This window comes from Xenopus tropicalis, chromosome 3, assembly GCF_000004195.4.
Source record: "Xenopus tropicalis strain Nigerian chromosome 3, UCB_Xtro_10.0, whole genome shotgun sequence".
NCBI classification, from domain to species: domain Eukaryota; kingdom Metazoa; phylum Chordata; class Amphibia; order Anura; family Pipidae; genus Xenopus; species Xenopus tropicalis.
This window is the reverse complement of record NC_030679.2, coordinates 27,514,973-27,542,515: the sequence shown is the minus strand read 5'-3', so window position 1 is coordinate 27,542,515 and position 27,543 is coordinate 27,514,973. Positions and strand designations below refer to the sequence as shown.

Genomic DNA, 27,543 nt, shown 5'->3' with positions numbered 1-27,543 from the left:
CAAATATTCCTTTGGCTTAGGAGTCAGAAAAATACCTGATTTTTGTTACATAGATAGCAATATATCTAACTAGCAAGGTATTGTCCTGTATTAAAAACAGTACAGGAGGAGGAGAGTCATTCTTCCTCTTTAGACAGCACTGTAAGGCCCCATCTAGAATATATGGAGTTTTGGCTCCAAACCTTAGGAAGGATATTAATGAAAAAGTCAGATGAAGGGCTACTAAGTTGATAAAGGGAATGGAAGATCTCAGTTATGAGGAAAGGTAGACTAACTTGGGGTGGTTTACGCTTGAGAAAAGGCCTTAAGGGGAGATTTAATTGACTTTGTAGAAATATAAAAAGGGACCATATAATAATCTCTCTAAAGCTTAATTCATCAATAGATTCTTCCAGCAGACATGAGTATTCCAGCATTCAGATTAAAAGAAAGGAGATTCCATCAAGATGAGTTTTTTTGCCTTCCTTTGAATTAACTAGTGGTTAGGCAGTTTTCATTTAAGAATAAGCTTGAACTTGATGGAGTGTGTCTTTTTAATAAAAATACAGATAATATAGACTATAGTCCCGATTTACAAATGTTCAATAAGTCATTTCCACCTCCAAAACAACAGTTTCATGTGTATGAAACAAGCAAAAATTCACCATTGTTTATGTATTATGAAATGCAACATGTTTTTCACTTTTTCCACTTATTTACAATGTTTACAGCATTCATCTTTGAGTCTTTTCACACTCTACCTAAAATTGTTCCCCTGCTTGAAGCTGGTATAAACCATTTCATTCTATGTCAAGCTTGTCTTACATTTTACCACACTCTGTGGTAAAGTCGCACTGCAAAGATGCCATATTTACTGAGAAAACTGTTTTATACTGATTTTTGCAATTTAATTGACTTCTATATGAGAGTGGTACTGATTATGCATTTGCTATTTTTGACTTTGGGAAGAAATGTTGACTACTTAATACAATTTGTTTTTGGATCAAAGTTTGGGGAAAGATGGAAAGAGGAAGGAAAAGTTTTTATCAGACAATAGAAAATGTGGTCCAATGGATTAAATGGGAGCTGTTCACATAACATTGATTTGGAATTAAATTTGAAAACCTATAGGATAATTTATACTGCTTGAAAAGTGAAATTGAAATCTAAACAAACCAGAAGACAGCGTTTAGAAATAAAGTATTGTTCTGGATTTGCAAACAAATGGAGAAGAAACCACGTTTTTGAAAATTAGATGTATTGCATTTTAGAGTTATTTGTTTATTTTATTAAAGGATAGTCCATCTGAAAATGTTTATGCCCAGTATTAAAAATATTTTGCATCTTAAATATATCATATATATTATACCACAGATAAAACCTAAACATATTGCTGGCATGAGTGTTTACATATAACCAACTGTAAATTTGCAAGTGAGAAAGGTATGTACAATTACGCAGGGCATCATACAAAACAGAAATCCCTCACCTGGTCACTCATATCAGATGAGGAATCATTCAGAGACTTATGTCCAATTCCAGAATCATCGGTATCTATAAGGTTTTCAGTTGGGACACCCTGAACAGGCCTAATGAATGCAAATTCCTTTTCAGCTGAGTCAAGTGCCACACACACATCATAGGGGTATGGGAGAGTCAGAGTTGCATTATGAAAGTTGCTTGGAAACTTGGGTCCTGCTTCAGAATATAGTCCGGTGGCTGAAGAACCAAAAGTTTGAGAATGGGCCGATTTTCTGCATTTTGATATGATTGCCAGCATCACAGTCAGAGTGAACAGAAATGAAACCAGTGCTAAAGCTATGACTAAGTAAATATCTAAATTAGACTGGGAATCTGAGTTTTGGAACTGGTTATTCATTTGGGGAATATCGTGCTGAAAATTGTCAGCAACAACAAGGTTTAAATTGATAGTAGCAGACCGTGGAGGAGATCCATTATCCTTCACCAGGACAACAAGTCTTTGTTTCAGGGTCTCTTTCTCTGGAAAAACTCGCAGAGTTCTGATTTCACCAGTGTGTCGACCAATGGTAAAAGACATTGATTCTGAAACTTGCAGGAATTCATATGATAACCAGGCATTGTGTCCAGAATCAGCATCCACTGCAACCACTTTAGCAACTAGCTCCCCTTTATTTGAAGTTCGAGGAACAATTTCAAACTGGGCGGAATCATCTGCACTAGTAGAAGGGTACAGAATCTTAGGAGAATTATCATTTAGGTCTGTGATGCATATTGTAACTGTGGTAGTGCTATTTAAAGGTGGAGATCCATTGTCTTTAGCCATCACTTGGATCCCAAATTCCCTCAGCTGTTCATAATCAAATGGCCGCTGTGCATAAAGTATTCCCGTCATGGAATTAATGGAAATATATGAAGATACAGGGAAATTATCTGTATTTGTATTCATAATTGAATAAGTAATTTTTGCATTATCATCTAGATCTGGATCTGAGGCTTGTACTTGAAAAACAGAAGAACCTGATGGATTATTTTCTGGAATATACACAACATAACTGGCTTGGCCAAAAACTGGTGGATTGTCATTCACATCTAATAATACAAGTTTAATTGTTTTAGTGGTGGACAGCGAAGGGGATCCTCTATCTGTAGCCTTAATAGTAATATTGTATCCATGCATTTCTTCTCTGTCCAAGTTCCTTGTAGTGAGCAGCCTGAAATAATTGCTAGATGATGATGTTATTTCAAAAGGCAAAAGATCTGTAATTTGACAGTAGACATTGCCATTTTCACCAGAGTCTATATCTCGAATGTTAATCAGTGCAATTACTGTGCCAGGTACAGAATTCTCAGGAATGGAGTTAGATACTGATGTCAGAATGATCTCTGGTGCATTGTCATTTGCATCTACAATCTGGATAACCACCTTAGCATTGGAAAAGAGGCCACCCCCATCCTGTGCTTCCACAATCATTTCATAAGCTTTTGTTGTCTCAAAATCTAGTGTTCCCTTTGTTCGGATTTCACCAGTTTCAGTATCAATGGTGAATTTTTGCTGAGCAGCTTTTGAGATGCGGCTTAAGTAATATGTGATGTGACCATTTACACCTTCATCTGCATCAGTGGCATTCATTTGAATCACAAGCGTGTTCACTGGAGCGCTTTCAGTCAGGCTTACTTGGTACAACTCTTGGGAAAACAATGGGGAATTGTCATTGATATCACTTATAATGATTTTAATCATTGATATTCCTGTTCTAGCTGGGATACCACCATCTAAAGCTGTTAAAATAATTTGAAGAGCAGATTGCTTTTCTCTGTCTAAAGGTCTTTCTAAAACGAGTTCTGGGATCATTCTTCCATCACTGCTGGTTTTCACATTTAACTTAAAATATTCATTTTTACTGATATCGTAGGCTTGCAGAGAATTCATTCCATCATCAGGATCCAATGCATCACCCAATATAAAGCGAGTTCCAGGATGGGTCAGTTCTGTAATTTCCAAATTCATAGTATCTTTTGAAAATGTTGGAGAATTATCATTTATATCTTTAATTTCAATTTCTACATGAAAAATATTCAAAGGATTTTCAACCACTGCTTCAAGGCTCAGTGAACAAATGGGTGTCATTTCACAAACTGACTCTCTGTCTATTCTGTCTGCAACATACAGGTTTCCATTCTCTAAATTCACATTAAAGAAATGCTCTGCAGTAACAGAGGAAATGCGGAATTTTCTAAGTGCTAGATCCTGAATACTCAAACCCAGATCCTTAGCAATATTTCCTACCAAGTAGCCTTTCTTTTCCTCTTCAGAAATGGAATAGTGAAGCTGAGCAGTGATTGCCCTGCACAACCAAGAAAATAGAAGAAAATATCCTACTTGCCATTTCAGTGGCCATTCAGTCCTTCTTTCCTTGATATCCTGGAAACTCATTGTCACCGGGTAAACTAAAATGCTTTAAATCCACAGAAGAAAATCAAATAAAAATGATGAAGCAAATCCACTCAGGTTTCCAGCTTGTGATCATGAGAATCCGATATGAAAATGAATGTGTTTTCCACTGTCTGTGCTGCCTGGCTGTTGGGAAATGAATTCTCCATGACTAGGGTTTGTACCTTACTGGTCAACAGCGGCACACTGTGTCTCAACTAAGAACTGCAGCTCTTCTCAAATTTTAATATTTCTGTTTCTCATGTGTATTTCTAACTGAAATTAGTTGTGAATCACTAGAGATGATTTATGCAATTTTGCTTGTTATTTAGTTTGTAAATGGTGCATCTCACCAAATTCTCCAGTCCAGCCCTTTAAAATATCTACTTTGTTGATGTTTGTTAATATAGTGTTTTAATGAATGGAAAAGCAAGTTCTTTGTAGGTCTAGCTAAAATGCAGTAGATTTAGGTCTCACCTACTGTATGTAGCTTAATGGGCAACAGAATACATTTATTACTTAGTATATATTAGGTTCCTCTGCAGTGCTACAAAACACTTTTTCTATAGGTGGAAATATAAGCAGAGTAAGCAAAAAGGCTTTCAGCACTACATGCCTCTATGTCTTGCTTCATATTCTTCCTATAGTTCAGCAAATGTGATAATATCAAATATTACAGAGAGATAAGAAGGATTATAGAAATGACAACACATGTAATTAAGCCCCTCATTCTGATCTGTCTTTGTTACCTTTTAATGTGTTTCACTGGATATTTACCATAATGCATCCCGAAATTTGTGAAGTATTTTTCCAATGACACATCACCAACTTTACAGAATTTAGCAATCTCCTAAATCTTTTCAGTCATCTCTTAGCTAAATAAAAAGTTTTTAACTAGAAATGGTAATATACGGGTGACAAAGTAAGCAAAAGTTACACCATGAACCAAAGGTGTTATTTGGACTTCTAGATTACTAAGCAAAAGCAATACATTCTGGGAACCTACGGTGGTTTTCTTCTAATTCCTCATAATGTGTAAATAAAACTGTTAATAATCATTATATGGAACCCAAGATTTAACAGATAAAGGGTTTCCCATCATTTAGATCACAATACCTAATACCTACTATCTACCTTTATCTACTATAAAACATAAAAACATTAAATAAACCCAAAAGGATTGTTTTGCCACTAACATGGATTTATGCACATACGTTAGTATCAAGTTCAAGGTACTGTTTAATTATTACGGAGAAAAACGATATAAAACAAATTAGAATTATTGCCTTAAAATGGATACTGTGGGAGATGACCTTCCCATTCTGCATATTGCTAGTGATGAGTGAAATTTTTCGCCAGGCATGAATTTGCATTGAATTTCCGCATTTCGCCGTTAGCGAATTGTTTTGCGAAACTTCAGCGAAAATTTGCTGCGAAAAAAAAATTAGTCGCATGTCTAAAAAGAATAGGCGCAGGCTCATCAAAATAGGTGCGGGCGCGTCAAAAAAAGTTGTGCGACAAATGCGTTTCCCAAATTTTTCAGGACAGATTTGTTCATCAATAGGCATATTCTTCATAATAGAATCATATTAAATCATTTTGGCTTTTAAAATTACTTTGAAGCGGACCATTGCAATCAGATTCTGAAAAACATAGACCATCATCAACCAATGCTGTAAAAAAGATAATGTCTACAAACTGCTATGTGATTGGTATCTGACTCTCATTAAGATGAAATTATCCAATCTGATTCAGAGGAAGGGTGTAACATGGCAGAAGAATAACATATATGGTGGACAGGCTTACTTATATCCACACTGTAAGAAATTGTAACCTTATATAAACCCAAAAGCAGATCCCACCAGATCCCTAGCTAGCCCTGCTTCTCCGCATGTCTGAGACTCATAACAAAAAAGAATACAACTCTGCTCAAAAATATGCCTGGCAAACAAGAATACAGGTAAATATACCTGGCAATATACTGTACACAGTGACAAAAATAAGTTGCTGAAAATAATAAAGGAAAATATAGTGGATGGCTGTCAAGTTGCCAATGTGGTGCCGTTGTACATCAAGGGATCTCGTTCTCATCCTGAGAACTATAGATCTTTTAATTTGACATTAGTGGTAGGAAAGCTTTTGGAAGGCATAATAAAGGATAGGATACATGAATACATTGTAAATCCACAATACTATAAGTTTGTGCCAGCATGGTTTTATGCGTAACAGATCTTGCCAGACTAATTTAATTGCCTTTTATGAGGAGGTGAGCAGGAACCTCAATGCTGGAATGGCAGTGGATGTCATCTACTTGGAATTTGCATTTGATACAGTACTGCACAGTAAGTTAGTGATACAATTGAGGGATATTGGCCTGGAACATAATATTTGTAATTGGATAGAGAACTGGCTGAAGGATAGAGTACAGAGACTGGTGGTAAATGGAACATTTTCTAATTGGACCAGTGTTGTTAGTGGAGTACCGCAGGTGTCAGTCCTTGGACCTTTGCTTTTTAACTTGTTTATTAATGACCTGGAGGGGGGCATAGACAGTACTGTTTCTATTTTTGCTGACGACACTAAATTGCAGAGCAATTTGACAAAATTTTAAAACTGGGTAGCAAAATGGAAAATGAGGTTCAGTGTTGAAAAGTACAAAGTTATGCCCTTTGGTAGAAATAATAAAAAATACAAGTTATACACTGAATGGTAGTGTGTTGGAGGGATCCTTAATGAAGAAGGATCTAGGGGTTTTTGTAGATAACAAGTTGTCTAATTCCAGACAGTGTCATTCTGTGGCTATTAAAGCAAATAAAGTGCTGTCTTGCAAACAAAAGGGAATTCACTGAAAGGATGAGAACATAATTTTGCCTCTTTATAGGTCTCTGGTAAGGCCTTGCCTTGAGTATCCAGAAAATAGAATTAAACCAGAATGTGGTTCTTCAATAAAGCTTGCTTGCATATATCCCCTCTGTTTACCAGCACCATCACATTTTGCTAAAACAAACAGTAGCTTTCACCCAGCGGCTATTTTCTCTCTCTCACACTTTCAGTGACATTTACATTTGCAACATTTGAGTTGTAAAGTTAATGCAATGAAAAATGCAGACTTACAGATGCATAAATTACTTTGATAAAACGTCCTGCTTGAATTGTGCCCTGAAATAGTTAAGCTGAGCTCAGAAAAGGAGGTTAGGAAAAAACCATGTTTCTCCAGCAGAGTGCAGACCTAGAGTATATGAAACCAGCAATGCCATCTTGTCATTGGCTGCCAGAATGGAGGGCACGCTTGGTAACTGTAGTTGAGAAGAACTGGGCACACTCAGTAGCCAACAGCCAAAATAAATTCCTGAGGGAGGGGACTGAGTGAGTTATAGGAGTAGAAGGAATTATAAGTGCTTAAGGGGATGCTGCAGCCTTACCATTAACCTCTTGACAACTAGAGTGGCAGGAATTTAGAGATTTCAAAGAGGCTTTCACTGATTACATTTTTTTGTGGGGGGCTTACATGTCCTTTAAAATGGAGGGGCTGTTAGAGGTAATTGTTAAGGCATCGTTCATCAATACTTTGTATCTTATGATGTAAGAAATGCAGGTTAGATTCTTGCATTGTTTAGTAAATGCAACATCTAATAATGTTATTAGGGATTTAAGTATCATACAAAATAGAAGCCCTCACCTGGTTACTCATGTCAGATGCAGAGGAAGCATCCCCAGAATTATTTCCAATGCCTGAATCATCTGTGTCCATAAGGTTTTCGGCTGGAACGCTCTGAAGAGGTTTCAGAAAAGCAAATTCTTTTTCTGTTGAGTCTAGAGCTACACATACATCATAGGGGTATGGCAGAGTCAAAGTTGCATTATTAAAGTTAACTGGAAACCTGGGTTCTGCTTCAGAATATAATCCAGTGGCAACAGATCCAAATGTTTTAGCATGGGATGATTTTCTGCATTTTGATATGATAACCAGCATTACAGTCAGAATGAATAGAAAAGAAATCAAAACCAAAGCTACTACTAAGTAAATATCCAAACTAGAATGGGAATCTGATTTTTGGAATTGGTTATTTATTTCGGGAATGTCCTGCTGGAAATTTTCAGCAACAACAAGGTTTAAATTGATAGTAGCAGATCGTGGGGGTATTCCATTATCCTTCACCAGGACAATGACTTTGTGCTTTATGGCTTCTTTATCTTGAAAGGCACGCAGAGTCCTAATTTCACCAGTGTGTCGGCCAATGGAAAAGTAAGATGGCTCTGAACCCTGCAAAAACTGGAATGATAGCCAGGCATTGTGTCCAGAATCAGCATCCACTGCAACCACTTTAGCTACTATATCTCCTTTACTTGAAGATCGAGGAACAATTTCAAACATAGCAGAATTATCTACTCCAGTAGAAGGGTAGAGAATCTTTGGAGAATTATCATTTAGATCTGTGATGCATATTTTAACAGTGGTAGTGCTATTTAAAGGTGGAGATCCATTGTCTGTAGCTGCTATTTGAATGTTGAATTCCCTCAACTGTTCATAATCAAATGGCCGCTGTGCATAAAGAACTCCTGTTAAGGAATTAATGGAAATATATGAAGATAGTGGAAAAGTATCTGTATTTGTATTAACAATTGAATAAGTAAGTTTTGCATTGTCGTCCAGATCAGGATCAAAGGCTTGCACTTGGAATACTGAAGAACCTGATGGATTGTTTTCTGGAATATACACAACATAACTGGTTTGGCCAAAAACTGGTTGATTGTCATTCACATCGGTTATAAGGATCTTAATCAATTTAGTAGTGGAAAGTGGAGGGGATCCACTGTCTGTAGCCTTAATAGTAATGTTGTACTCTGACATTTCTTCTCTGTCCAAGGTGCTTGTAGTTAGCAGTCTGAAATAGTTGTTAGATGAGGATGCTATTTTAAAAGGTAGAGGATCTGTAATCTGACAGTGAATGTTCCCATTGTCACCAGAGTCTATGTCTCGAATGTTAATTAGTGCAATTACTGTGTCAGGAGAAGAATCCTCAGGAATGGAATTCAGTATTGATTTCAGAATGATTTCAGGTGCATTGTCATTTGCATCTATAATTTGGATAACCACCTTAGCATGGGAAAAAAGGCCTCCGCCATCTTGTGCTTCTACAATCATTTCATAGGCCTTTGTTGTCTCAAAATCCAACTCATCTTGTGTCCTTATTTCACCAGTTTGAGAATCAATACTAAATATTTGCTGAACTACTTTTGAGATGTGGCTAAAAGAATATGTAATGTGGCCATTTTCACCTTCATCATCATCAGTAGCATTCATGTGAATCACAAGGGTGTTCACTGGTGCATTTTCTGTCAGGCTTACTTGATACACCTCTTTAGAAAACACTGGAGAATTGTCATTGATATCAGTAACAATGATTTTGATTACAGATCTTCCTGTTTTTACAGGATTACCTCCATCTAAAGCTGTCAAAATGATTTCAAAAGCTGGCTGCTTTTCTCTGTCTAAAGGCTTTTCCAATACTAATTCTGGGTACTTTCTGCCATCTGTACTAGTTCTTTCTCTAAGTATGAAATATTCATTGTCACTGATTTTGTACATTTGCAGTGAGTTAATTCCAATATCTGGATCTACTGCATTACCCAGGACAAAGCGGGTTCCAGGTGGGGTATATTCTGTTATTTCAAAGTTCATTGTAGCTTTGGAAAAGCTTGGTGAATTATCATTTATATCCAGAATCTCAATTTCTACATTAAAAATATTCAAAGGATTTTCAACCACTGCTTCAAGGCTCAGAGAACAAACTGGTGTCATCTCACAAACTGACTCTCTGTCTATTCTGTCTGCTACATACAGGTTTCCATTCTCTAAATTCACATTAAAGAAATGCTCTGCAGTAACAGAGGAAATGCGGAATTTTCTCTTTGCTAGATCCTGGGTGTTTAAACCCAGATCTTTAACAATATTTCCTACCAAGTAGCCTTTCTTTTCCTCTTCAGAAATTGAATAGTGAAGCTGAGAAGTGATTGTATTGCACAAACTAGAGAATAAAATGAAATACACTACTTGCCATTTCATTGTCCATTCAGTATTTCCTTCCTTGGTTGTCTGGAAAGCCATTGCTACAAGTTAGATTCCTTTCAGATTGAGTAAAATCCTTTAAATCCACCAGAAGAGCACACAAAAGATGAAAGAAATCCACTCAGGTTTTGCAGCTTGTGATCATGAGGATCCGGAATGAAAATGAATGTGTTTTTCACAATCTGCACTGCCCTGCTATTGGGAACTAAAATGAATCTCCATGGCTGGCTTTTCCACCTTATTGGTCAACAGCGGCACACTGTGTCTCAACTGAGAACTGCAGCTCTATGATTTTACTTTTGTTCAACTCAATTACCTATGTGAAACTTATTACATATTTACATATTATTTTCTAATGATGAACTAGCCTTTTTTTAAAAGACAACTTTTATAAGAGAGATTATAATCAGTTACAGTGAAAAATTATATTAACTATTTTTTTTCATTCAGAATTGTTTATTTATTCATATTTTTGACATGTAATATCTCCCAAAATTCAAGCCCTTAAGGCATTTTCTGACTAAAGATTACCTTTCTTAATTAAGTACCAATATTAGAAAAGAGCACCTTGAAAATACCCCCAAAACGTTATTCTTTAGTTAAATGCACCACAATCACTTATGGGGAAACTAATCAGATGAGTTACAGTATCTAGTAAAGCTCACTCATCTGAGTGACTTCTTCAGTTCAACTAAAGAGTACAAATGTTTAAGAATACTCCAGAAAGTCCAGTTGCTATAGACTTACTTCTACTAGATATTGTATATCATGGTGAGGATGAATGCAAGCCTTCATAACATAATCAGGTGTTTGTTTCCAAACAATCATGGTTGCTATGGGTTACTAGAACTGACAAATTTACACCTGTTATAATATGGCCTCTTTTATCTCTATTAGCATTGTACTGTAACTTTTTTCTTTTTCGAGCTGAGGAAAAAGTAGTAATGTATTACTAATGATATTTTCTTTCCTTTCAAATACATGACATTGCCTAGTAATATATTTCTGAATGTTCAGGATTTTTATATTTATTCAGTCAATTATAGGAGAAGGCATTAAGCCAGTCCATGATAAATAAAATCACTGGCAACTTTTTAGATGTCAAGCAGGGGTCTGTATAAGAGCTGTGTGTATGTATTATAGGTCATACTGGTGTGTTTTCAAATGAGATATCTATCTAACTATGATTTAACTACAGTAAATACTCTTCTAATTCATTTGGGTGCTGCAGGCAACAGTTCATACTAACTAATAAGCATGGCAGGAAATACATTCACTGTCTAACATTGATTTATTTATCAAGCATACTCTAAAACAGAGAAAACATAATTGACTTAAAATTATAGGTTAAGAAGTAAAATAAGAAAATTCACCTAAAACATCAGGAAAATTATAGTAAAGTCCTTTGCTTTTAAAGATTACACTTACTATTAAAGACCCATAAACTATATCCATGTGCATGTATATTAGTATTTGTATTCCCATCGCATAAAAAGTTACAACTACACATAATGATACACTAGTTGATTTTTTATACATAAACTTATACATAACAATACATTATATGGTTATATAGTTATTTGCTCTATTTTTACATGCCTTAATGGTTGAGTTTCCCTGGTTTTGGGTATGAGACTTAACTACAAAGCAATATACAAAGATACAAGTAGAGGTACCTACTATAATAGCATGATAGCACAATATGCTCCCCATTCCTGCATAGATATTTACTTGGAGTGTATGGTATTACATTGCAACCCCCAATCCCAAAATATTTAAATACAGGTATGGGACCCCTTATCCGGAAACCCGTTATCCAGAAAGCTCCGAATTATGGAATGCCCATCTCCCATAGACTCCATTTTAATCAAATAATTCAGAATTTTAAAACTGATTTCCTTTGTCTAAGTAGAAATAAAACAGAACCTTGTAATTCAGTGCTGTCCAACTGGCGGCCCGCGGGCCGCATGCGGCCCGCGACCCCCCTCTGTGTGGCCCCCCACCTGTCTGGCTGCTTTGATGGCTTACTCTTGTGTAAGCTCTAAGTGGTATCAGTACTGTGATTAACTGCCCCCCTGCATGGTTCTCACCTCAGATTCAGGCTGTAATCAGGCTGTATTGTTTAAATATGTAATTCCCTGTGTTGTTCACACCTTTTAATCTCTGCATTGTTCACCCCCTGCAGTGTTCACACCTCAGGCTCAGGCTGTAATCACCCCCATTGTTCCCCTGTTCACACCTCAGGAGCAGTAGAAACCCACAAATAATCCCTGCACACTACAAAAAGAACATATACTGAGGTGGTACTGCAATTAAAAAGTTTTTTAATATATAGTTATTGTGCAGACTGTAGGAGCAGTGCCAGCATTGTGTCACTGTAGGATGCCTGTGTGTGCCATACACACAGGCATCATAGGGCAAGCAGAGTATGGCACACACAGGCAGGGAAGGCAGAGTATGGCACACACAGGCAGAGTATAGCACACACAGGCCAAGTATGGCACAAACCAGCCAAAAATGGCAAACACAGTGAAAGTATGGCACATGCAGGCAGGGTAGGGAAGGCAGAGTATGGCACACACAGGCAGGGTAGGGCAGGCAGAGTATGGCACACACAGGCCAAGTATGGCACACACAGTGAAAGTATGGCACACACAGTGAAAGTATGGCACACAGGCAGGGTAGGGAAGGCAGAGTATGGCACACACAGGCAGGGTAGGAAAGGCAGAGTATGGCACACACAGGCAGGGTAGGAAAGGCAGAGTATGGCACACACAGACAGGGTAGGGCAGGCAGAGTATGGCACACACAGGCAGGGTAGTGAAGGCAGAGTATGGCACACACAGGCAGGGTAGGGCAGGCAGAGTATGGCAGGTTTTTGCTGTACTACAACCATTAATATGGGTATGGTCATGTGATAACACGGGTGTGGTTTCAAGTGGGTGCGGTTTCAAAAAGGGGAGTGGTCAAAACTGGCTTCCATTATCGGCCCTCCACCACGTACGTCGGAAAAATTCCGGCCCTCGGTACAACAGAAGTTGGACAGCACTGTTGTAATTGATTTCAACTAAGATATAATTAATCCTTATTGGATGCAAAACAATCCTATTGGGTTTAATTAATGTTTTATTGATTTTTTAGTAGACTTAAGGTATTGAGATCCAAATTACGGAAAAACCCCTTATTCGGAATACCCTTGGTCCCGAGCATTCTGGATAATGGGTCCTATACCTGTAATTAGAAACAGAGCAGGGATAAGTTGTGCAGTTAGGTTTGCAAAATGTTACATTATCTACTTTATTCTCTGTTACAAAGAATTTTGTACCACGTGCAATACCATGTGAATAACCCCAAGTCAAAATGAACTCAACAAAATACAGCTATGGGACCTGTTATCCAGAATGCTTGGCACCTGGATAAGGGGTCTTTCTTAGTTTTGATATTCATACTTTAAGGGGCAGATTTATCAAAACATGAGTTTAGAACTTAATACATAAAAACTCACCCACATTTTATTCATTTCTATGGGACATTTAGAAGTGTATTTATCAAATGCTTAATTCTTTCACCCATTGATAAATAGGCTTTTAAAAATCCCATTGGAATGAATAGAACATGAGTGCATTTTTATGTATTAAGTTCTAAACTCACATTTTGATAAATCTACCCCTAAGTCTATAAAAAAAATCATTTAAACCTTAAATAAACCCAACAAGATTGTTTTGCTTCCAATAAGGATAAATTATATCTTAGTTGGGATCAAGTACAGGTACTGTTTTATTATTACAGAGAAAAAGGAAATCATTTAACCATTAAATAAACCCAATAGGGCTGTTCTGCCCCCAATAAGGGGTAATTATATCTTAGTTGGGATCAAGTACAGGTACTGTTTTATTATTACAGAGAAAAGGGAATCATTTAACCATTAAATAAACCCAATAGGGCTGTTCTGCCCCCAATAAGGGGTAATTATATCTTAGTTGGGATCAAGTACAGGTACTGTTTTATTATTACAGAGAAAAAGGAAATCATTGTTAAAAATGTAAAATATTTGTTTATAATGGAGTCTATGGGAGATGGCCTTCCCATAATTCGGAGCATTGCAGATAACGGGTTTCCAGATAAAAGTTAAACTTATCAACTGAGTCTTTCAGTGAAATAAGTAATTTAACAAAGTTGCAGTAACAGTTCTACATAATTACACTAAAACACATAAATAAAGTGCATAAAGTATGCTATCAAACAACACCAGGCAACCATTTAAATACTAAGTGCAATAATATTAGTAAGAAGATTGATGGTGACTCATCATATGAGTTTATTTGGTGCACATTAGTGCAACTGCTTTGTACAACTTCCTGTTTAACAAACAAGGCACTACTGAATCATATTGATTTAGCCATAAAACATGGGCCTAAGGAACATATTTACAAAAGATTGGATACAATTTTACACAAGCAAAAAATAAATAAACACCTGAAAACATTTGGTGTAAAATAAAACACTTATTTATAAAGCTATGTCATTAGTACTATATTCAACATAACCAGCAAATATTCCATTATTAAGGCTCAGGGTGTACGGTAAAGTATGGTAAATGTGCTTAGAGAGTCAAATTGAATAGGAATATATGCATTTCTTTGCTAGTTGCTAGTGCTAGTTTTGCCACCAAAAAACACCCATAGACTCCAATGGCTGCAAAAAAATACTGTGTGGTTAAAAAAAAGTTGCATGGTAAAAAAAAAAAATTGTAACCCATTGACTTTTCACTGTTTCACAAACTTTTTGGTGAAGCGAAACTGGAAAGATTAAACTAAATAGCAGTTGCTTTTTCATTTAATAATAAACCAGACTTTTAGACAGTGATAGGTTGTATATTTGTGCTCCTCCTTTTACACTTAGTTTTACACTAGGTACACCAGGACTTAAGCTGTACAGGGGAGCTGAATGAGGTAAGTGGCACTGCAGACTGGAAGCAAGTAAAAGAACACTAAATGGTGCCAAAGGGTGCCCCTTAATTCTCATTTACACGCATCTACGTTTGAGCCTGGTAGAGGTACAATTGCATATACAGTTGGAAGCATACTTGAAAGTAAAAATGTACCTGACATGCTAATGGTCAAAACATAAGACACACTATTTTTTTAACGCAATATAACCCTATGGCACAAATACATAACTTCTGAGCACAATCATTTGTACATGCAGCAAATAATATTTTTCGACGAGTTATAATCCTAAATAGGCTTTCCAGTGAGCCGGTCATTTTTCCCCAATCCCCTCACTCAAATATATTTATTTCAGAACTTGGAAATGACTCACCTGCACAATTCCAGCAGCAGGTACAGTTTCTTTCCCAGATTCATTTCCAATTCCTGAATCATCAGCATCAATAAGACTCTCCACTGGGACATTGTGAGGAGGTTTTAGGTAAGCAAAGTCCCTTTCACTTGGATCCAAAGTTACACAGACATCGTAAGAGTATGGTAGGGGCAAAGTACCAGTATTAAATTGTGGAAAAAATGTGTGATCAATCTGAGGGTATGTGCTCATTGAGCTAAATGGTGTTAGTGACTTTGATTCTCTGCATTTAGATATGATGGCAAACATCACAGTCAACATGAAGAGGAAAGACAGCAAGGCGATTGCTACAACTAGATAGATTTGAATGTTTGACTGAGAATCTGATTTCCTGGGTTGGTTACTAATCTCAGGAAGAACTTGCTGAAAATGATCAGAAACTACAAGAGTCAGTGTAACAGTGGCTGAGAGAGAGGGTGTCCCATTGTCCTTTACTATCACCACAACTTTGTGCCTCAAAACATCTCTTTCTTGAAAAACTCGAGATGTTTTGATCTCTCCTGTATATTGATCAATGATAAAATATGGTGTTTCTGAATCCTGCAAAAAGTGATAAGAGAGCCAAGCATTGTGGCCTGAGTCAGCATCCACTGCCACCACTTTGGTCACTAAAGTCCGTTGTTCCGAAGAGAAAGGAACCATCTCATATGCTGCAGAACCAACATCTGGTGATGGGTAGAGAATTGTTGGTGAGTTATCATTCTGATCTATAACACAAATTCTCACAATGGCGCTGCTGTTCAGAGGCAGGGAACCATTATCTTTTGCCATGACTTGAATTTCAAACTCTCTGTCCTGCTCATAATCAAATGATCGCTGTGCATAAATAACACCAGTTACTGGGTTAATGGAGATATAAGAGGTTGAAGAAATCTCTTCTGTATTGCTGGTGATAATAGAATAGAAAACTCTCCTATTTTCTTCAAAGTCCTTATCTATTGCTTGGATACTGTATATTGAGGCCCCTGGTTGATTATTTTCTGGTACAAAGGCAATATATGTTGATTTCTCAAATATAGGTGGATTGTCATTAATATCAGAAACATCCAATCTGATGATTTTCTGACAAGAAAGGGGAGGAGAACCTTTGTCTGTAGCTTGAATAGTAATATTGTAATGTGAGCTTCTTTCTCTGTCCAGGGCGCTTGTAGTAACAATTTTGTAGAAGTTTCCAGAGGATGACAATAATTTAAAAGGTACCAGTCCAATGATTTGACAGTAAATCTCCCCATTTCCTTCAGAGTCTAGATCATGTGCTTCAATCAATGCTACCACAGTGCCACTTGAAGAATCCTCAGAGATTGGGGTAGTTATTGAGGTAACTGATATCTCTGGAGCATTGTCATTTTCATCTAAAACTTGTATTAAGACTTTGGCATGGGAAGCTAAGCTACCTCCATCCTGAGCTTGTACGGAAATATCATAATATTTAGCTTCCTCAAAATCAACATTTCCCTTAGTTGTAATCTCTCCAGTTTTGGGATTTATAGCAAATTTACGGAGCACACTTTTCGCAGTTGTGCCAAAAGAGTAAGTGATTTGTGCATTGATACCTTCATCTTTATCAGTTGCCCTGACAGTAAGAATTGTAGAGTTGAATGGGATGTTTTCAGGTATGCTCACTTTGTATACTTCTTGTGTAAATACAGGAAAGTTATCATTGATATCAGTCACAGTAATCTTAATTAGAGTTGTACCTGTTTGCACAGGATTCCCGCCATCAGATGCTGTTAATATCAGCTCATGGTTGCTTTGTGTTTCTCTATCTAAACTTGTCTCCAAAATAAGCTCTGGAAATGTTCTGCCATCAGAGCTGGTTTTTGCTCCCAACACAAAATGCTTATTGGTACTGAGTTTATAGGTCAAATGCGAATTCATTCCCACATCCTGATCTTCTGCATTTTGTAAAACAAATCTTGCTCCTGGTAAGGTGTGCTCACTCATTTCTAAATCAACAGTCTCATATACAAATCTTGGCTGATTATCATTTATATCCTTAATGTCAATTCTAACAGGGAAAATATTCAGAGGATTCTCAATCACAGCATCAAATGTTAGAAAACATTCCTCTCTTCCCTCACACAGAGCCTCTCTGTCTATCCTGTCTGCAACATTTAAATTCCCATTTCCAAGATTAACACTGAAATATTTCTCAGAAAGGCGTGAAACAATTCTGAGTTTTCTAAGAGAAATTTCCTTAACATTTAGTCCAAGATCATTTGCTAAATTGCCTATCAATGAGCCTTTCTGCATTTCTTCAAATATAGAATAATGAAGTTGACCAGAGACTGAATGACAAAGGTAGAAGAATAAGAATGAAAGCATTACTTGCCATCTGAATCCTTTGTATTTCTGTGTTTGCTGCATTTTCACCTCACCTATTCTTTATATGAGAAATATCCTGAATGAAGCTTCTTGCTGTTTTTGTAATCCAACTGGAAACACACAAAAGAGGTAAAATCCAATTTCTGTAAAATCATGGGCATGTGTATCTTCTGTATGAGAATCTAAAATGACTGTTCTTGCAAATCTGCACAATGTCTGCTTTATGGTAGTACCAACAGATTTCCAGGGTTTCTTAATATTAGTGAACAGCGGCGCTCTGAGGCTCAAATGTGGAACTACAGAGGGATATAGTATATATAGTAGAAATACCTGAACTACAGGGTAATACTGTCTGATGGTAAATCACTACTGCAATACAAATCTATGAGAATGTTTTAATATGTGTTCTAAGAGTAACAATAGAATGTGTGAACGATGATACTGCATGTGTTTTAAGACTTTTCTTTGCCTTTTTATAATCAAAACTTATTGTATTCTTAATTATTTAAAATTATGTGCTATATTATATTTACTTATTAACGGTAATATTAGGACCTATTTAATGTTTCAATAAGGAAAAATTAGTAAGTGCTTAATAAGCAAGTGATCACTACCTTTATTGGCCATAAATGATTGGCTACAGCAGAAAAAACCCACTTCTGCTGTTACTGTTACTATACAAATGCATACTGACATGAACTAATGACGAAATATGATGAAAAAATGCAGAAATACATGTACAGGTCACAATAAGCAGCTATATCAGCGGCGCACTTATGTAAAATAACTCCATCTCTACACAGGAAGCATTATATGTTGTAACCTTACATATCATTGAATAATTATTACAAGGTTTGCATTTAGAACAAAGAAAGAAAGGTCTATAGAATACACAGTTATAAAATATCAGTAACTATTACACAAAAAAATGAATGCAGTCAGATTAAGGCTGTGATGTAGTAAAAAAAGCAATGTTTTTTCCAGTTCATTTAACTGGTAGCAACCATAACCTAAACATTTACTCATCTGCTGTTTCAAAGAGACCATCTGAATGGTTAATAGACTTGGACCAAACATTGCTGTTGTTATAACATTACCCCCCCACAAAAAGAACATAATACACTCCAAAACATTGCTTTGGTCTGGTCACACGCAGTATATAAATATATACAATTAACAGTTCTGAATTCAGATACATCTCTCCAAAAATATAGAGAAAACACAGAAATTACATCCATGCTAAGTGGCTTGAACACATGAAAAATGTCTTCAAAAGTGACACTATTTCCCTTGCCCCAATACTCTTGATTTGCACTCATTCACTCTGTATAATAAAAGTCTTATAGCTTAGCTTACCAAGTAGTACTTCATTTTTACTAACCTCCATCAGTAAACCAATCAGCACATAATTACAGTGCAACCCATATAGACTGATCACAGTTGCCATTCCTAAATGTTAACCTTACAGACATAAATCTCACTAGAGATAACAATCATTACACTCCAAGGTACTGTTTAACCCTACTTGGGTCTCATCCTGACTGATACAGATTTTATATTTGTTTATCACGCACGCATACATATATATCTGTACAGTATATATCAATGTACTAGTGTATGTAGGCTAAGCAATGAACACATTTTTGCAGATAAATTCAAAAGTTTTGTGAGTAAATGTTATTTCAGTTTACCAAAAAGGATAAAAAAAAGTAAAAAGTTCTATATAGAGTATTGTTTATATTGTTGTTTATATCCTTGTTTAAAATAAGAGTTTAACAAGTAGGGAAGTATGAAAGTCAATAATAATGGCCTAATAACCTTAATATGTCACAACAGTATAAGAAAGGACAAAATCTTTAGGTTTGAATTGCTCTCTATCTGCAATTATCTCTCACTCAAGCATGATCTCCCAACCTAGTGGCAAACACAACAACTTCAGGGTTGAATAGGAAAGCAATAATGCACAGTACAACTTTAGCGCCACTCTTTAGGGATACTGAACCAATAAAAATGCAAAAGAATTACCAATCTGATCAATGTAAATTTGGCTCCAGGTTCCTACAAACGGAGTTATATACACAGTTTCTAAAAAAACAACTTTATGACAGTATATCCCCCTAATTATACTGAAAAAGTGACTCACCTCTGCAACAGCCGCATCACCTAAAGCTCCTTGAGTACTTTCATTTCCAATACCTGAATCATCAGCTTCAATTAAACATCCCACTGGAACATTATGAGTTTTAAGAAAGGCAAAGTCTCTTTCACTTGGATCCAACGTTACACAGACATCATAAGAGTATGGTAGGGGCAAAGTACCAGTATTAAATTGAGGAAGAAACCTGTGATCAATCTGGGGGTATGTGCCCATAGAACTAAATGTTGTTGGGGACTTTGATTCTCTATACCTTGATATAATTGCAGACAGTACAGTCAATAAGAAAAGAAAAGAGATCAGTGCTATGGCGATTACTAAGTAAATTTGCATGTTTGACTGGGAATCTGATTTCATGGGTTGGTTACTAATCTCAGGAAGCACATGCTGAAAATTATCAGCAACTACAAGAGTCAGTGTAACAGTGGCTGAGAGAGAGGGTGTCCCATTGTCCTTTACTATCACCACAACTTTGTGCCTCAAAACGTCTCTTTCTTGGAAAACTCGAGATGTTCTGATCTCTCCTGTATATTGATCAATGTTAAAAGGTGATGTTTCTGAATCCTGCAAAAAGTGATAAGAGAGCCAAGCATTGTGGCCTGAGTCAGCATCTACTGCCACCACTTTAGTCACTAAAGTCCCTTGTTCCAAAGAGAAAGGAACCATCTCATATACTGGAGAACCACCAACATCTGGTGATGGGTAGAGAACTGTCGGTGAGTTATCATTTTGATCAACAACACAAATTCTCACAATGGTGCTGCTGTTCAGAGGTGGAGAACCATTATCTTTTGCCATGACTTGAATTTCAAACTCTCTGTCCTGCTCATAATCAAATGATCGCTGTGCATAAATAACACCAGTTACTGGGTTAATGGAGATATAAGAGGTTGAAGAAATGTCTTCTGTATTGCTGGTTATAATAGAATAGAAAACGTTTCCATTTTCTTCAGTGTCCTTATCTATTGCTTGGATACTGTATATTGAGGCTCCTGGTTGATTATTTTCTGGTACAACAGCAATATATGTTGATTTCTCAAATACAGGTGGATTGTCATTAATATCAGAAACATCCAATCTGATGATTTTCTGACAAGAAAGGGGAGGAGAACCTTTGTCTGTAGCTTGAATAGTAATATTGTAATGTGAACTTCTTTCTCTATCCAAGGCGCTTGTAGTAACAATTTTGTAGAAGTTTCCAGAGGATGACAATAATTTAAAAGGTACCACTCCAATGATTTGACAGTCAATCTCCCCATTTCCTTCAGAGTCTAGATCATGTACTTCAATCAATGCTACCACAGTGCCACTTGAAGAATCCTCAGAGATTGGGGTAGTTATTGAGGTAACTGATATCTCTGGAGCATTGTCATTTTCATCTAAAATTTGGATTAAGACTTTGGCATGGGAAGCTAAGCTACCACCATCCTGAGCTTGTACGGAAATATCATAATATTTAGCTTCCTCAAAATCAACAATTTCCTTATTTGTAATGTCTCCAGTTTTGGGATTTATAGCAAATTTACGGAGCACACTTTTTGCAGTTGTGCCAAAAGAGTATGTGATTTGTGCATTAATACCTTCATCTTTATCAGTTGCCCTGACAGTAAGAATTGTAGAGTTGAATGGGATGTTTTCAGGTATGCTCACTTTGTATACTTCTTGTGTAAATACAGGAAAGTTGTCATTGAAATCAGTAACAATAATCTTAATTAGAGTTGTACCTGTTTGCACAGGATTCCCGCCATCAGATGCTGTTAATATCAGCTCATGGTTGCTTTGTGTTTCTCTATCTAAACTTGTCTCCAAAATCAGCTCTGGAAATGTTCTGCCATCAGAGCTGGTTTTTGCTCCCAACACAAAATGCTTATTGGCACTGAGTTTATAGGTCAAATGCGAATTTATTCCCACATCCAGATCTTCTGCATTTTGTAAAACAAATCTTGCTCCTGGTAAGGTGTATTCACTTATTTCTAATTCAACAGTCTCATATACAAATCTTGGCTGATTATCATTTATATCCTTTATGTCAATTCTAACTGGGAAAATATTCAGAGGATTCTCAATCACAGCATCAAATGTTAGAAAGCATTCCTCTCTTCCCTCACACAGAGCCTCTCTGTCTATCCTGTCTGCAACATTTAAATTCCCATTTCCAAGATTAACACTGAAATATTTCTCAGAAAGGCGTGAAACAATTCTGAGTTTTCTAAGAGAAATTTCCTTAACATTTAGTCCAAGATCATTTGCTAAATTGCCTATCAATGAGCCTTTCTGCATTTCTTCAAATATGGAATAATGAAGTTGACCAGAGACTGAATGACAAAGGTAGAAGAATAAGAATGAAAGCATTACTTGCCATCTGAATCCTTTGCATTTCTGTGTTTGCTGCATTTTCACCTCACCTATTCCTTATATCAGAAATATCCTGAATGAAGCTTCTTGCTGTTTTTGTAATCCAACTGGAAACACACAAAAGAGGTAAAATCCAATTCCTGTAAAATCATGGGCATGTGTATCTTCTGCATGAGAATCTAAAATGACTGTCCTTGCAAATCTGCACAATGTCTGCTTTATGGTAGTACCAACAGATTTCCAGGGTTTCTTAATATTAGTGAACAGCGGCGCTCTGAGGCTCAAATGTGGAACTACAGAGGGATATAGTTTATATAGTAGAAATACCTGAACTACAGGGTAATACTGTCTGATGGTAAATCACTACTGCAATATAAATCTATGAGAATGTTTTAATATGTGTTCTAAGAGTAACAATAGAATGTGTTTCAATAGCAAACGGTGACACTGAATGTGTTTTAAAACTTTTCTTTGCCTTATTATAAACAAAACGCATTGTATTCATAATGATTTAAAATTATTTACAGTATTAAGCCATTTATTTAGTTACTTATTAATGGTAATATTAGGACCTATTTAATTAGTAAATACCTAATAAGCAAGTTATCACTACCTTTATTGCCCATAAATGATTGGCTAAAGCAGAAAAAAAAACACTTCTGCTGTTACACAAAAATATGATTCCAAAATGCAGAAATCCATGTACAGGTCACAATAAGCAGCTATATCAGCGGCGCACTTATGTAAAATAACTCCACCTCTACACAGGAAGCATAATATGTTGTAACCTTACATATCATTGAATAATTATTACAAGGTTTGCATTTAGAACAAAGAAAGAAAGGTCTATAGAATAGACAGTTATATAACAAATCAGTAACTATTACACAAAAACATGAATGCAGTCAGATTAAGGCTGTGATGTAGTAAAAAAAGCAAAGTTTTTTCCAGTTCATTTAACTGGTAGCAACCATAACCTAAACATTTACTCATCTACTGTTTCAAAGAGATCATCTGAATGTTAATAGACTTGGACCAAACGTTGCTGTTGTTATAACATTACCCCCCCCCCCCACAAAAAGAACATAATGCAATAAATATACAATTTACAGTTCTGAATTCAGATTAATCTCTCCAAAAATATAAAGAAAACACAGAAATTACATCCATGCTAAGTGGTTTGAACACACGAAAAATGTCTTCAAAAGTGAAATACACTATTGCCCTTGCCCAGATACTCTTGATTTGCACTCATTCACTCTGTATAGTAAAAGTCTTATAGCATAGCTTACCAAGTAGTACTTTATTTTCTTCTATTTACACTAATCTCCATCAGTAAACCAATCAGCACATAATCACAGCACCCCATATAGAAAGATCACAGTTACTATACCTAAATTTAAACCTTACAGACATAAATCTCACTAGAGAGAACACTCATTACACCCCAAGGTACTTGTACTGTTTTGACCCTACTTGGGTCTCATCCTGAATGAAACAGATTTCATTTGTTGTTTATCACGCACGCATACATATATATCTGTATATCAATGTACCAGTGTATGTTTTCTAATCAATGAAAGCATTTTTTGCAGATAAATTCAAAAGTTTTGTGAGTAAATGTTATTTCAGTTTACCAAAAAGGATAAAAAAAGTAAAAAGTTCTATATAGAGTATTGTTTATATTGTTGTTTATATCCATGTGTAAAATAAGATTTTACCATTAGTAAGTTACAAAAGGAACTATATACACAGTTCCTAAAACAACAACTTTATGACAGTATATCCCCCTCATGATGTTTAGTAACACAATATCAAACTAACACAATAATCTCTGTATGTAAGATAACAGCAAGCTGATTGAAATAATGCTTCTAACAAGTATTCTTACTAGTACGTTTTTTTTTGTACCTCAAATTAACTTTTTGGTTTCGGTTATTAGCATTTTAATTGGTGTATTCCCTTTGCAATAAAGTTTTTTGTCACAGTTTGAGTTTTATGTCAGTTTATGCATTTCTAGCTCTGGCTAACTAAATATAACATATTTTTGTTCTGAGGTAGTCTGTTTTTCCAAATTTTCCTGTAAGGTTTAGATATAGTCCAGAATTCAGCCAATGTTTCGGTGAAGAGTTTACAATCCAGCCAATAATTATGGCTATGGCTCAACCATATGCAAAATACAACACAACAAGAAATGCTGTCCAGCTATTAAGATTTCAAAACTAAAAAAATGTAAGATCAATTTATGTTGTATAAGAATACATCTGGTAAAAACAATATATGTATATTGTCAGAAAATGTCTCATAGATGTCCTTAAGAGTTTAACTGAAAAGTTAATTGAAAGGTCTATTTAATATGTGTTTAGGAAAATATAAAGGAAATAAGACCATTATTATTTAATATTGCAGCTCAATAGGGTTGTTTTGACACAATTTATATACCACTAAAACCACTAATGGTAATGTTGTAGAATAAACTATCATAGGAAAGATGTAAATTCAAGTTATTTTTCTAATTTGTTAAAAAATTATACTGAAAAAGTGACTCACCTCTGCAACGGCTGCATCAGCTAAAGCTCCTTGTGCACTTTCATTTCCAATACCTGAATCATCAGCTTCAATTAAACATCCCACTGGAACATTATGAGTTTTAAGAAAGGCAAAGTCTCTTTCACTTGGATCCAACGTTACACAGACATCATAAGAGTATGGTAGGGGCAAAGTACCAGTATTAAATTGAGGAAAAAACCTGTGATCAATCTGGGGGTATGTGCTCATAGAATTAAATGTTGTTGGGGACTTTGATTCTCTGAACCTTGATATAATTGCAGACAGTACAGTCAACAAGAAAAGAAAAGAGATTAGTGCTATGGCGATTACTAAGTAAATCTGCATGTTTGACTGAGAGTCTGATTTCATGGGTTGGTTACTAATCTCAGGAAGAACATGCTGGAAATTATCAGCAACTACAAGAGTCAGTGTAACAGTGGCTGAGAGAGAGGGTGTCCCATTGTCCTTTACTATCACCACAACTTTGTGCCTTAAAACGTCTCTTTCTTGAAAAACTCGAGATGTTCGGATCTCTCCTGTATATTGATCAATGATAAAATGTGATGTTTCTGAGTCCTGAAAAAAATGATAAGAGAGCCAAGCATTGTGGCCTGAGTCAGCATCCACTGCCACCACTTTAGTCACTAAAGTCCCTTGTTCAGAGGAGAAAGGAACCATCTCATATGCTGCAGAACCAACATCTGGTGATGGGTAGAGAACTGTTGGGGGATTATCATTCTGATCTACCACACAAATTCTCATGATGGCCGTACTGTTAAGAGATGGAGATCCATTATCTTTTGCCATGATTTGAAGGTCAAATTCTCTGTCTTCTTCATAATCAAATGATCGCTGTGCATAAATAACACCAGTTACTGGGTTAATGGAAATATAAGAGGTTGAAGAAATATCTTCTATATTGCTGTTGATAATGGAATAGAACAGTTTCCCATTTTCTTCAGTGTCCTTATCTATTGCTTGGATACTGTATATTGAGGCTCCTGGTTGATTATTTTCTGAAACATAGGCAATATATGTTGATTTTTCAAAAATAGGTGGATTGTCGTTTATATCTAGAACATCCAATCTGATGGTTTTCTGAAAAGAAAGGGGAGGAGAACCTTTGTCTGTAGCCTGAATGGTAATATTGCAATGTGAGCTTCTTTCTCTATCCAAGGTGCTTGTAGTAACAATCTTGTAGAAGTTTCCAGATGTTGAGAATAGTTTAAAGGGTACAACACCAATGATCTGACAGTCAACTTCTCCATTTTCTCCAGAGTCTAGATCATGTGCTTCAATCAATGCTACCACAGTGCCAGACGGAGAATCCTCAGAGATCGGGGTAGTTATTGAAGTAACTGATATCTCTGGAGCATTGTCATTTTCATCTATTATTTCTACTAACACTTTGACATGGGCAGCAAGGCCACCATTGTCTTCAGCTTGTACAGAAATATCATAATATTTCTCTTCCTCAAAATCCACATTGCCTATAGTTTTAATTTCTCCATTATTTGGATTAATAGTGAACATACGGAGAACATTAGCTGCAGCTGTACTAAAAGAGTATGTGATTTGTGCATTGATGCCTTCATCTTTATCACTTGCATTAACATGAAGAACTGTAGAATTTATTGGGATGTTTTCATGTATATTCACTTTGTATACTTCCTGTGTGAATACAGGAAAATTGTCATTGAAATCAGTAACAATAATCTTAATTAGAGTTGTACCTGTTTGCACAGGATTCCCGCCATCAGATGCTGTTAATATCAGCTCATGGTTGCTTTGTGTTTCTCTATCTAAACTTGTCTGCAAAATCAGTTCTGGAAATGATCTCCCATCAGTGCTCTTTTTCTCCCCTAGTACAAAATGCTTATTGGCACTGAGTTTATAGGTAACAATAGAATTCATTCCCACATCCAGATCTTCTGCATTTTGTAAAACAAACCTTGCTCCTGGTGACGTATGCTCACTTATTTCAAATTCAAATTTGCCATGAACAAATCTTGGTGGATTATCATTTGTATCCTTAATGTCAACCCTAACATTGAAAATATTTAGAGGATTCTCAATCACAGCATCAAAGGTTAGAAAACATTCCTCTCTTGCCCCACACAGAGCCTCTCTGTCTATCCTGTCTGCAACATTTAAATTCCCATTTCCAAGATTTACTCTAAAATATTTTTCTGAAAGACGTGAAACAATTCTGAGTTTTCTAAGTGAAATTTCCTTAACATTTAACCCAAGATCATTTGCTAAATTTCCTATCAATGAGCCTTTCTGCATTTCTTCAAAAATGGAGTAGTGCAGCTGAGCAGAGACTGAATGACAAAGGTAGGGAAATAGGAATGAAAAGATTACTTGCCATCTGAATCCTTTGCATTTCTGTGTTTGCTGCATCTTTATCCCAGCCATTCTTTATATGAGAAATATGTCCAGTAAAGCTTTTTGCTTTATTTGTAATCCAGTTGGAAAAAAGACATGTAAAATGCACTAGCTTATGAGACCAAGAGCAAATATATCCTCTGTATGAGAAGCTAACATGATTGTGATCCCTCCTTGCAAATCTGAACTATGTCTGCTGTACAATAGTACCAATGGATCTCCCAGGTTTCTTAATATTAGTGAACAGCGGCGCTCTGAGGCACAAATGTGGAACTGCAGAAAATATAGCTGTACATAGCTTTTGCTGTGCACAATACTTAAACTATAGGGCTGATTTATCAAATATTGTAATTTGGGGTCCTAGCAGTTTTCTTTTTTTCACAAAATTGTCCTGATGGTCAGGAAAGTTTTTAAAGAAGTGACATAAATGCCAAATATTTTTCAAGC

General features: G+C 36.1%; 1 protein-coding gene across 39 annotated transcripts in view; it reads right to left on the bottom strand.

Annotated features, from left to right (window-relative positions):
• LOC101733947 (protocadherin gamma-B5) overlaps positions 1-27,543 on the bottom strand; it is a 249,548-nt gene that overhangs the window by 32,631 nt on the left and 189,374 nt on the right. The window contains exon 1 of one of the 39 annotated variants that reach the window (XM_012959712.3): positions 24,709-27,279. The exons of 34 other annotated variants lie outside the window; for them this stretch is intronic. In XM_012959712.3, the coding sequence (XP_012815166.2) occupies positions 24,709-27,126 (2,418 nt within the window). In that variant the 5' untranslated portion in view covers positions 27,127-27,279. Of the gene's footprint in view, positions 1-1,468; positions 4,129-9,951; positions 10,145-15,284; positions 17,905-19,791; positions 22,340-24,708; positions 27,280-27,543 lie in introns of those variants that run through there. 4 more of the 39 variants (XM_012959716.3, XM_012959717.3, XM_031898779.1 and 1 more) reach the window with 4 other exon arrangements.